The 12,096-nt window shown below is 43.1% G+C and overlaps 1 protein-coding gene across 6 annotated transcripts in view; it reads right to left on the minus strand.

The window, feature by feature from the left end:
- RASA2 (RAS p21 protein activator 2) overlaps positions 1–8,522 on the minus strand; it is a 126,175-nt gene extending 117,653 nt beyond the window's left edge. For all 6 annotated transcript variants that reach the window (XM_046002271.1, XM_046002268.1, XM_046002269.1 and 3 more), the window contains exon 1: positions 8,365–8,522. In XM_046002271.1, the coding sequence (XP_045858227.1) occupies positions 8,365–8,497 (133 nt within the window). In that variant the 5' untranslated portion in view covers positions 8,498–8,522. The remainder of the gene's footprint in view (positions 1–8,364) is intronic.
- Between the last annotated feature and the right edge of the window lie 3,574 nt (positions 8,523–12,096).

Genomic DNA, 12,096 nt, shown 5'->3' on the forward strand with positions numbered 1-12,096 from the left:
GCAATATTAAACCAACTGTTAAAAAAAGGGGAAGGCAGCTCCCCATATAGACAGATATCACAAATATTCAAGCTACTATCACTAAGTATAAAAAAAAAAAGGATGCAAACAATGTATATATTTTGCTACAATTTACAGTTGGTGAGAGAAACTGATACATTTATGTTTGTAAATGCTTAAATAATTTCTGTAAGCATACATAAGAAACTAGTACTGCTTGCATGTGGAAAGGGAATAGCTAGGGCAACAGAAACAAGAAAACTTAATTTTAAATGTATACTCCTCAGCACCTTTTCACAGTTTTGTACCAGGTATTATATTCCAGGTATTTGTATTATCTAATCAAACAAATAAATAAATCTTTTTTAAAAATAAATTAATTAAAACCTCCCTGTGATCACACCACACTTTCTGCTGGTACTCTTTAAATGGTCACAGGGGCTCCTGGGTGGCTCACTTGGGTGTCTGACTCTTGATTTCAGCTCAGGTCATAATTTCAGGGTGTGAGATTGAGCCCCGCATGACACCTGCTTAAAATTCTCTTTCCCCCTCTTTCTCTCTACCCCCATCCCTCCCCCCTCCAATGCTCACACACCCTCTTTTTCTCTCTCTCTCTCTCTCATGAATGAATGAATAAATAAGTGAATAAATAAATAAATAAAATGGTCATACACAGCAGGTTGCTAAATTACTCAAGTAGTTGTGGCCAGTCAAAGCGTCCATTATCACTCCCTATGGAACATTTCAAACCCAGAGATGTCCAAGTACCATCAGAGAAATTCTGATTCAGTAGGTAGTAAAGCCTGGGCACCAGAATTTTTTAAGTTCATGGGTGACACTGATAGGCAGCCAGGACTGAAAACAACTGAGTTACAGCATGAATTACACAAACAGGTAAACAACGAGGCTCAATCTCCATTTAGGTCACAAGCACAGTTTCATCACTAATCCTAACCACTTCACAAAGTCCTTAAAAAGGAACACCTAGGTGGCTCAGTTGGTTAAGTGTCTGCCTCCGGCTCAGGTCATGATCACCGGGTCCCGGGATTCAGTCCTGTATGGGACTCCTTGCTGAGCAGGGAGCTTGCTTCTCCCTCTGCCTGCTCTCTCTTTCTCTCTCTGACAAATAAATAAATAAAATCTTTTTAAAAAAAGGGGGGTGGAATAGATGAGGGGTGCCTCGGTGGCTCAGTCAATTAAGTGTCTGCCTTCGGCCCAGGTCATGATCTCAGGTCCTAGGATTGAGCCCCATAAAGGTCTCCTTGCTCAGCAAGGAGCCTGCTTTTCCCTCTCCCTCTGCCTGCTGCTCCCCCTGCTTGTGCTCTCTAATTCTGTCAAATAACTAAAATCTTTAAAAAAAAAAAGGGGGGGGGAACAAATGAGAGTGTGTAGATAGCAGAGTGCAACTGTATTACTACTTCTGGATATATTACTACAGAGGCAATACAATTGCTTCATATATTAAATGCAGTACATCTGCAATATTCATACTAATGACGAATTCATTCTACCTAGCATTTCAGAAAGAACTTTGATAGTAATGGATTAGTGCTCCACAGGCAGAGGCATTAACTGTGTAACACTTCAAATAGCCAAGAGTCAAGTTCTTTGTTTGTAAAATGAGGGGATGCAATTTGTTCCCCACTTTCCAGCTCTAAACCTCAGTAATTCTCTAAAGCCAATCATTATTTAGTATAGACTTTAGGATAAACTAGTAAGGGCTTTTTCATCCTATTCACAGTCCAGAGAGCTAATGCCCTAACAGACACTAGATATTATGTAAAGCTGAATAAATAGTCACAGAAAAAAATTTAAGATTCAAACAACCTTCATTACTAAGTCTCACAAAAATATTTCAAACAGTGCATCTTATACAAAACAGGCATATGAAAAACATTTAAGCATTAAAACAAAAACATCTCATGTAATGTTTTAAAGCAAATGGTTCAATTTAAAAAGCAACTAAGACTTAGTGCTAGAATGGATGTTAAAGACCACTCTCATTTTACAAGTGAAAAAAGAGGGAGTCAGCAAAGCTGATGAATTTGCCCAAACTCATTCTGTCATTAATGATATTCCTAGCACCAAGTTCACAATAACAAATTTGTCAACTATTGTTCATTGATGTTTGCATGTACACTGGTAAAACGTTATAAAGCATATTATTTTAGCTACTAATTTTTGATGATTGAAATAACATACAAAACTAAAGACAAACCATAAAAATTTCTTAATATACATGACATGTCTTAATTTACATTGATGACTACACAACAAAACTATTAGCAGCTCTTAAAAGAGAATAGAACTTTATTAGTAAATAAAACATGTAATCTGATATTATTGTCAAATAATTTCATAATGCACATTAAAAAGGAAACAGGATAGGTATTTAAGATTAAAGAATAAAATGATAATTTTATTTCAGCTACATTAGTTCCACAGTCTCTTAGAAGTTATTCAAAGAGTTAAAGAAAAAAAAAACCTCTATGAACTTATTGAGGTTTACCTCCTGTCTTCCTCAGAGAAATGATTAGTACACTGCTCTGTGAACTTTTACAAAGAACCCTTTTCTCTCATTTCTATCCATCTCAAAGATGGATTCTTCTTCAATCCTAAATAACTCATCATCTCATTTCAAATTTTTGAGAATGAACTCTTAGCATGAACAAACCTTTTAGCATCCTTCCCTCTATTAATTTATTAAGTAACATCTAATTTCAAATGTCTGATAGTAATAAATTCTTAGCATGAATAAACTTTTTAATCTCTCCCTCTCAATTCTATTGCATAATCAATAAAATGTCTTGATTTATACCTTACTACCAAAAAATTCAAACCCTTCATGACAGACAAAAACACTTACTGTATCAGGTATGATTATGAGATTTTTCTTTTCCATGCTCAGGAACAATTAGTAACAATATTCATGGAGTACAGTCAGGTAACAATATTCAAATCTCCTAATAATAAACATTCACAGCATTTAAAAAATTTAATCCTTTTCCTAATGAGGCAACTTTGGCATCAGTTCAAACATAAGCTCAATTGGCACTGTGATTTTGAAAAGAATGAACTTCCTGTCACAAACCCATGTAGTTTTCTTTCAACAATACTATTATCTTCTAGTTTATCTGTAAAATTTACAAAACAGTTTCACATCTATTATTTCAAATCCTCCTCAGGATAACATAGTGAGAAATAGGGCATTTTCTAAAGGCCTATTATGTCCCAAGCATTATGCTGACAATGGGATAGTTAAAAAAAAAATGAATTCCACCCTGGAAGAGCTTGCAGTCTAATGGGAGAAAATAAATGAACAATTTCTATAAAATGTGCTAGAGTAAGGACAAGGAATTATAACTCCCCAGCGGTACGAGGGCCTGGGCCTAACACTTTCTCTCCAGCGATGGGGATGGTGATGCCCTGCCCCAGAGGCGGCTTTGATCAGGAGATCACATGCAGCAGGCTTTTCAAGGATGTGTAGGAGTTCCTGACATAAGTACGGGGTGGAGGAAAGGAGAAAGACACTTCCAGGCAGCAGGCGGACATGTACAAAATGGCTAGTGATGAAGCATTACTCCCATTTTAAAGATGAGGAAGATAGGGGCACCTGGGTGGCTCAGTGGGTTAAAGCCTCTGCCTTCAGCTCAGGTCATGATCCCAGGTTCCTGGGATTGAGCCCCACATCGGGCTCTCTGCTCCGCAGGGAGCCGGCTTCCCCCTCTTTCTCTCCGTCTGCCTCTCTGCCTACTTGCGATCTCTGTCAAATAAATAAATAAAATCTTAAAAAAAAAAAAGATGAGGAAGATAAGCTCAAAAGGTAAGTGAGCAATCTAAAATCACATGAATAATAACAATGTATGAAACAGAATACAATCCTTCTGATTTTAATCAGCTTTGTACACCAGAAAATGCCAGTAAGCATTGACAAGAACATCAGATAAAGATTAATTTTTATCTCCTATTTATTCCTTCCCAAGAGATTGTCCATGTCTAACCAAGATCCTCGGCGGAAAGGGAGAAATGACTGGAGAAGTGGATTTATTTAATTCTCAAATCAATTCTGTGAGATAAGTAATTTTATTATACCCATTATACACACAAAAATATAGAGGTACAGGGGTGCAGGGGTGGCTCAGTTAAGCATCTGATTCTTGGTTTCAGAACATGCACACTCTCTCTAAAATAAATAAATAAAATCTTAAAAAAAAAAGGATACAGAGGCACAAAAAGGTTAACAATTGGGAATTAAGAGAAGATTCAAATCCAGGTGACTAACCTGACCAAGCTTCTAAACTCAAGCACTTAACCAGACCCCACAGATCCTACTTTGCCTAAGAGCTCTACATCATTTGGTCTAGAGATACCAAGGAGACCAAGTGAGTTCTGGGTCACATCATGATGCCACAGGTCTCACACTGTACTACACATCTCAGTACTCACATAAATCCTCAGATTTGGCTCCCTTACCAATCTGAGGAGACCAATCCTTAGATTCTGGTCTCCCTTGAGTAGGTAAACCCACGAAGAAGGTGGCGTGGGCTCTTTCAGCAACATTCTTACATTCTGATTACCAGGTGATTTAATTAGATGAAAGCAAACTTAACAAAAAGTGGTAACCAAAAAGACATAAAATAACAACACGAAGCTTGAAAAGTACAAAGAAGAAAACTCCAATCCCTCTCTCTAGCTTGGGAGGTGGGCAATGCAAAAGTGCTTCGGGTACATGTAAGCATACCTGCCACTCACTGCATGCAGCTCACACTAAAGGATGGAGGCTGTAGTACCTTAACTTTGTTTATCAAGGGCTCATATGACAACTCCGGGACTTCAACAACCATATCTGCATCTTGAGTATCAGGGAAGCTGATCATTTGGAATGACCATGGTTTCCGAGGGCACCAAAACAACCTCTGGGAATTGAGGATCAGCACAGAAGACAAAATACTATCAGCAACACTGAATTTGCTAATGTTAGTTGACTGACCACAAAATGGGTTTCCAATCTGTCAATCTGGTTATTTCACCTTGTGAAGGATATGAGAAAATACTGGAATGAAACCCCTAAAGAAGACTGTAGACTATTATCTCTACAACTTTAAAGATATACAAATCTAATCCATCCTCACTTTTTGTGGTAGCATCTGGAGTTTCCTTTGAGGCTCACTTTGAATCCTACTGAACTCTAACTCTCCAGATTAGAGGCTCTCAAACAGCAGTCTGAAATCTGCCAGCACATCTCCAGCCTAGTGGGTACTACCAGGCTTTCCTCTTGAGGTCTCCCAATATGGTGAAAAGGAAAGCTGACGTGGTTACCCACACCCTCAAGCTGCTTAGTATCTTCATTGTCAGGATCAGCACCATCCCCTATCTGTGACTTTAGCACCTGCTGATGACTCCTCCAGCCCCCACCCTGTAAAACCCATATGTCAGTTTCAGGGAAACAGAAAACAGCATCTCTTCACAGGGTTCTGAAGATCAACCAACTGTGGATTATACCAGCTAAAAGAAGGGCAAAGAAATGGAGATGGAGGTGGGGAGAAGCTTCATATATAAGTATCCTAATACATTTTTTCCAAAAAGCAGATATTCAGTGACCTGAGCTATAAGCCAAGCAATTCCAAAAGCAAGAAATGAACTGAAATAACAAATAGGACACCTCAACTATGGTTAAAGTGGTAATACCATTCCCAGCAACTGGATGATCAATCCCCAAATCTGGGTAGTGGGGTTTTTCTAAAGCACAGAGACAAAGCTGTGTTTCTGTACTTGTACGTCTGAGTTTCACTCACAGTGGTATCTCCTATGTGATATCTCTGCAATGGAGCAGATGAAGATGCAGGTCAGCTAAATCCTTCTGGAAACAGCCCAACCCTAACTCTCAACTCCAAGATTTGTGTATGTAGTTCCATGGTATAACCTGCGGCTCTATAAACCAGAGGCTCCAGTGGATAGTGCCTAATATCAAGTGACAGTAAAATGAAAAAGTGGTAAAATTTGGAAAATTTTACATTTTCACCATTTACAATTTTCCCAAATGTTAAATAAGATATATATAAATATTAAATATAAGACTTAATCTGAATTTTGAAAAGATTTTATAGCCTAGAAAGTAATTTTAATATAGGGAAATAGATATAGACAAGATCTATTTCTCTGATGTCATCTTCCAGGTTGTGAGAACTGTACTCAAGATCTCAAGTTGCCTAGGACTACTTCTGGGAACAAGAAGATGAGAAAATTTAACATGCCTGCCTCTGAGATTTAATAAAATCTCAGTACTTAAAGAGGGGAGCAACTTGAAAAGAGAAGAGGGGGAGAATCCAAGCTCAATTAATAATATCATTATTCAGGAAGAGGAAAATTTTACATCCTGTGCAACAAAGTATTGTTAGCCATTTTATTGCACTTCGATTTTCTTCTTATGAAGTAAAAAAGTACTCCTCTTACTAAGGGTTACTTGTCGGAAAGATGAAGCATATTTCCATTCTGAGATACTGAATAAAGAAAAAAAAAGGTGATTTTTGACAAAAACAAAAATTAGTTTTATTAACGTGTGTTGGAGAGGATGTGGAGAAAGGGGAACCCTCTTACACTGTTGGTGGGAATGCAAGTTAGTGCAGCCACTTTGGAGAACAGTGTGGAGATTCCTGAAGAAATTAAGAATAAAGCTTCCCTATGACCCTGCAATTGCACTGCTGGGTATTTACCCCAAAGATACAGATGTAGTGAAAAGAAGGGCCATCTGTACCCCAATGTTTATTGCAGCAATGGCTACGGTCACCAAACTGTGGAAAGAACCAAGATGCCCTTCAACGGATGAATGGATAAGGAAGATGTGGTCCATATACACGATGGAGTATTATGCCTCCATCAGAAAGGATGAATACCCAACTTTTGTAGCAACATGGACGGGACTGGAAGTGATTATGCTGAGTGAAATAAGTCAAGCAGAGAGAGTCAAGTATCATATGGTCTCACTTATTTGTGGAGCATAACAAATAACATGGAGGACATGCGGAGATGGAGAGGAGAGGGAGTTGAGGGAAACTGGAAGGGGAGATGAACCATGAGAGACTATGGACTCTGAAAAACAACCAGAGGGTTTTGAAGGGGCGGGGGAGGTTGAGGAACAAGGTGGTGGGTAATAGGGAGGGCACGTACTGCATGGAGCACTGAGTGTGATGCCAAAACAATGAACACTGTTATGCTATAAATAAACAACAACAAAAAAAATTAGTTTTATGAATGTATCTTACAAGTAGCAAAAAAAAAAAAAAAGAAAAAGAAAAAGAAAAATGAAAAGGCGTTTCCCCTGAATAAACTACTGCAAAAAATTTTAACTCTGACGCTCAGAGTCACTTTATAAAAACAAATACCCAAATGACTGAATTAAAATGGTCTACTGTAACGCTGGGAGCTTCTGAGCAAAAATTCTATATTAAGTCAACTAATATGGCTCGCTCACAAAAGTAACAATTAAATGCACGAGAAAGAAAGGAATTAAGTGGGTTAAATGCGGGCTGGATGACTGTGTTTTGAGACCTGCTCACAGGAAGCCACTACATCCTGTCTTAAGTCCCTGTCAGTCACATTGTCTCTCAATCCAAGTCCCCGCCGCAGCGAGGTGGGGCGAATACAGGTGTCCGGCGCCGAGCCCCTCCCAGCGCGCTCACTCGCGAACACACGGAGCTCCGGTCGCCAGAGTCCCAGGACGGCCTGTTCCCTCCAGCTCAGGGCGCCTTTTTCAACCTCGAACAGGCTCGTGAGCCCAGGAAGCAGGCAGCCCCCTCCCCTCCAGCCAGCCCCACTTCCCCGCCCTCCTCCTCCTCCTCCTGCTCCGGCCGCGCCTCCCGTAATTACCGCTCCGCTCCCACCTCGGGGCCGCTCCCCGGCGCCCGTACCGCCCGCAGGCCTTCGTCCCAGGACTGCCGGAAACTCCCCACGCCCCCGGCTCACGCCCCCGGCCCCCGCCCCCGGCTGGGGCGTCCCCATGTCCAGGCCGCGCCCCAAAGCCGAGCCCCTCAGGCCGGCGCTGCTCCGGGCGCCCCCGGGGCCCCCCTCCACGCAAATTCCCGGCTTTCCACTCCCTCCGGACAAGAGCAGCCCCAGCCCACGCCGCCCCGTCGAGGCGACGCCTCCCCCAACACACCCCCCTTCCAACCTCACCCGTGCCGACCCTCCCCGCGCGCCTCGCCGGCTCGGGTACGGGCCCCGGCCCCCGTCTGCCCAGGTCCCCTCTCCGCCCCGCCATCCGAGTCCGGCTCGGCGCCGCCACCCCCGCGCGCTCGCCGCCCCCTCAGCCCCGCGGCGGCCCCCGCCGGCCGCCGGGTGGGTCCTCTCAGCCCGGTCCCGGCTTACAGATCTTGCCCCGCAGGCTCTGCAGCACTCGGACTTCTCGACTGTCCTCGTCCCCGGCCTCGGGCTCAGCCGTCGCAATCGCCGCCGGCGCCTCGGAAGAAGCCGCCGCAGCAGCAGGCGCCGCCGCCGCCATGGTGCCGCCCGGCCCGTGCCGCAGCCCCGCCGCCTGCGTAGCCCGCGAGGCGGAGCCCAGCCGCGGCCTAGGCTGGGGCGAGCCGCGCGCCTGGCCCCGCCCCCGGTCCGCAGCCTAGCTCGCCCCGCCCCGCCCCTGTCCCGCCCCCGCCCCACCCGGGTCCCTGCAGTCGCCGCCCGCCCCCCACCCCCACCTTCAGCCTCCCTGAACCGGGGCCGCCCGGGCGCGAACCCAAGTGCTGGCTTTCCTGCTCTTTGCCCCATAAAAGCCCAGGCGCTAGCCAAGTGCGGCTCTAAGTTGTGGCTCAGAGCAGCCCTGAAACCCCATGAGGGAAAACCCCAGCCCTCTCGAGATCCCCAAATCCTTCTGGGAATTAGGCTCCGCACCACAAGCGGACTGCCATAGTTTCTAACGCTCGAGGGAACTCCCTGTGGAAAGATAACAGAGTGGAATTTGACAGTTGAGAGCGCCTCAAAACTACCTTATTCAAAAAGAACCAAGAGGTGTACTAGAGATTTCCCTAATAACATCCGCGTGCTCCCTACCCGAAAGCCACACCGCCACACACACACAAATCTTCGCTTTTGAGTACAAAAGCTGGTTCAAAAAAAGGATACTAGCCCCCAATTACAACAGGAGAGCAGCATGGGAGATCCTCCCACGGAAGAATTCTGAAGCTCTAACCACCACTTGTGTGTTTTGGAAACAGAAAGAGCATAGAAGGATTGGGTCCCATCCCTTCCCGCGCCCCCATCAGTGGGCTTGCTAAAAAGTTGATTGACACTGGGACATTCGTAAACCTTTGACTAGCTGTTAGCTTTATTTCAAGGGAACTCTTTACAGTGAGTAAACTGCATGAATAATACCCTGGTATGAGATGAGGAAGATGATTTCCTGGTCTCGAGGTTGTTAACTGCACTGCCGTAAGAGGAAAGAAACTGTGACTTAATAGGGCAGGGTAGTTGTTTTCCCGGGCAACAATAGGCAACAATAGGAATCATTCCGTCTGTCAACAAATATTTTTTGAGGGTCAGACTTAATGATAGCCTCAGAGAGAGCTCCAGCCCTCCAGCGGCTCAGTCTGGGAGAGATACAGGAAAAGGACAAAGGCACTAGAGAAAAGCCCTAAGATGAGGAAACTGGAGAGACTGGAAAGGCCTTCCTGGGAAATGCACTGAGGAGTGACCTGAAGGTCAGCGGGGAGAGGCACAAATGTGCCAAGGAGGAGAAGTCACTTGTGCAAAGGAAGGGCAACCAGAAAGAATGGCCTTAGTCTGTGTCTGTCGCTGAGGAGTGACACTGCTCTTTCCATGCGTGCTGTGGGGGCCCTCTTGGTGACGATTACATTTGTTGGGGAAAGTGAACCTATCTCCTCTTATTTGGATGTTTTGCTGTCATGCCGAACAAGAAGTCCCCAACTGAACTCCCTGTCTTCCTTTGCAAATCTGAGTGCATAGCCCTGGTCTGTTATCTGGGCTAGACTCTGACTTTTTTTTTCATCCCTTGTCCTTATACTGTTCTCAGCTGCTGCATAATTCTGATTCTGCCAAAATCGCTTCTCTTTCTTCTTTCCATTCCATTCCCTGTCATTGTACTTGTTAAATCCATCCTTACTTGAGTAGTGTCAACATGTGGGTTGTTTGTTTTAAAAAAGGCATGAGCTTATGAAGCACACAGACTTGCACTGGAGCCTAGTTCTACCACTCTAAAGTGTGTGGCATTGGGCAAATTCTTCAACCTTTCTGAACCTGCTTCTTAACAATAGAATGGAAATGTTATACTTCTTCCTTCTTCAAAGGTTTAGTATCAGGATGAAATAATTACTGAGAGTATGTGTATGAAGTGTCTGGTAGAATCCTGGTAGAATCCTGGGCACGTAGTAGGATTAACACAGTAAATGTCAGTCAACTCATGCTCTGGACTGGAACTCTTTTTTTTTTTTTTTCTTTTTTAAAAAGATTTTATTTCTTTATTTGACAGACATAGCAAGAGAGAGAACACACAAGCTGGAGTGTGTGGGAGAGGGAGAAATAGGCTTCCCGCTGAGCAGGGAGCCTGATGTGGAGCTTGATCCCAGGACCCAAGGATCATGACCTGAGCCCAAGACAAACGGCTTAACTACTGAGCCACCCAGCTGCCCCTGGACTGGAACTCTTATAATAGATCTCTCCTCTCTCTCATTCCTCCTACACATGCCACTTAAATTAATCTTCCTAAAGCAAAAATTGGAGTTTGTCACCTTGGCCTGCTCAAAAAAACTTCAATGGCTTCATTGATCCCTTCAGCTAGCAAGCAAGCTACACTATATGTCTCAAAGAGTGCTATAAACAACCAGAAAATAAAGCTCAGATTGCTCAGGCAAGAGCTCAGGGTTGAGACTGGGCCCAGCCTACCTAACCCCTTGTAAGTCCCAGCCACACTGAGCCACTTTACCCACTAGCCCTTTAGGAGTGACCTTCTTCCTGCCCTTCCAAATGCTGCCTCATTCATGTGTCTCTTTCTCTCACAGACAGAGATTCTTATTTGTACCTTTTTGTGGCATTGATCATTTTCTGCATAGTATTATGTATCTGTGTACTTGTTTATCTCTTCTCCGAAATTCATTTCTAACTCCCACAATAAATATCTGTTCAATGAATGGATTGAATCATATTAGTCCATTTACTTTCTCCAATCGGCAGACTTGAAGCTTTCCTGTTTTGAAAATTCTATTTTCTATCACTCAGTCTCTTACCGGTCCAAATGATTAAAATTGGAATGGGAAACTTTAGTAGGAGCCTCTAATTTGAAGTTAAAAGCTGGCATTTAAAGATTTGTTCCTTTCTTTAAAATATCAATATCCAAGGGATGCCTAGTGGCTCAATTGGTTAGGCGTCTGCCTTCAGTTCAGGGCATGATTCCAGGGTCCTAAAATGGAACCCCACACCGGGCTCCTTGCTCAGCAGGGAGTCTGCTTCTCCCTCTACCTGCTGCTCCCTCTGCTTGTGCTTTCCCTCTCCTCTCCTCTCCTCTCTCTCTGTCAAATAAATAAATAAAATCTTTAAAAAATATATCAATATCCAAAAACTAAAATAAAATATCAGTATCCATACCAGAGTCTCATTTCCTTTCTTTTTCATTAGCTAAATCCCAAGTCCATAATTCCATTACTAAATTGTTAATAAAGGTATGAAGGCAATTTTAAATGAAAAAACACTCCTCCTACAGTCTTTTTTCCCCAGTCTTCCTGTGGTAGGTTTCAGAATTATCATATTGTTTCACTAAGACCCAGAAACTCCATTTTTCCTCCATCCAAAATCATTCCTAATTATTCTAATTCTGAATAAACATTTAAGGATGTTACTATTCCTTTACTGATACTGGCCTGCTCTGCAGAATCAGTGTTTCCTTAATGTAAAATATTCAGGAAATAACGTTTTGTAAAAACCAATAAAATTTACGCACAGTAGAATTACAAGAAGTCCGTCCCATCTCCCTCCCTTTATTGCCCTTACACTGTGTTTTAAATTCATCTAGAGTTCCTCTCATTTCTTCATTATGTTTTGCAACTGGAACAATATTGCATCATACACAGACTTGCACTTCACTTCCTTCCTCAA

The sequence above is a fragment of the Meles meles genome, chromosome 4 (genome assembly GCF_922984935.1).
Source record: "Meles meles chromosome 4, mMelMel3.1 paternal haplotype, whole genome shotgun sequence".
In the NCBI taxonomy this organism is placed as follows: Eukaryota; Metazoa; Chordata; class Mammalia; order Carnivora; family Mustelidae; genus Meles; species Meles meles.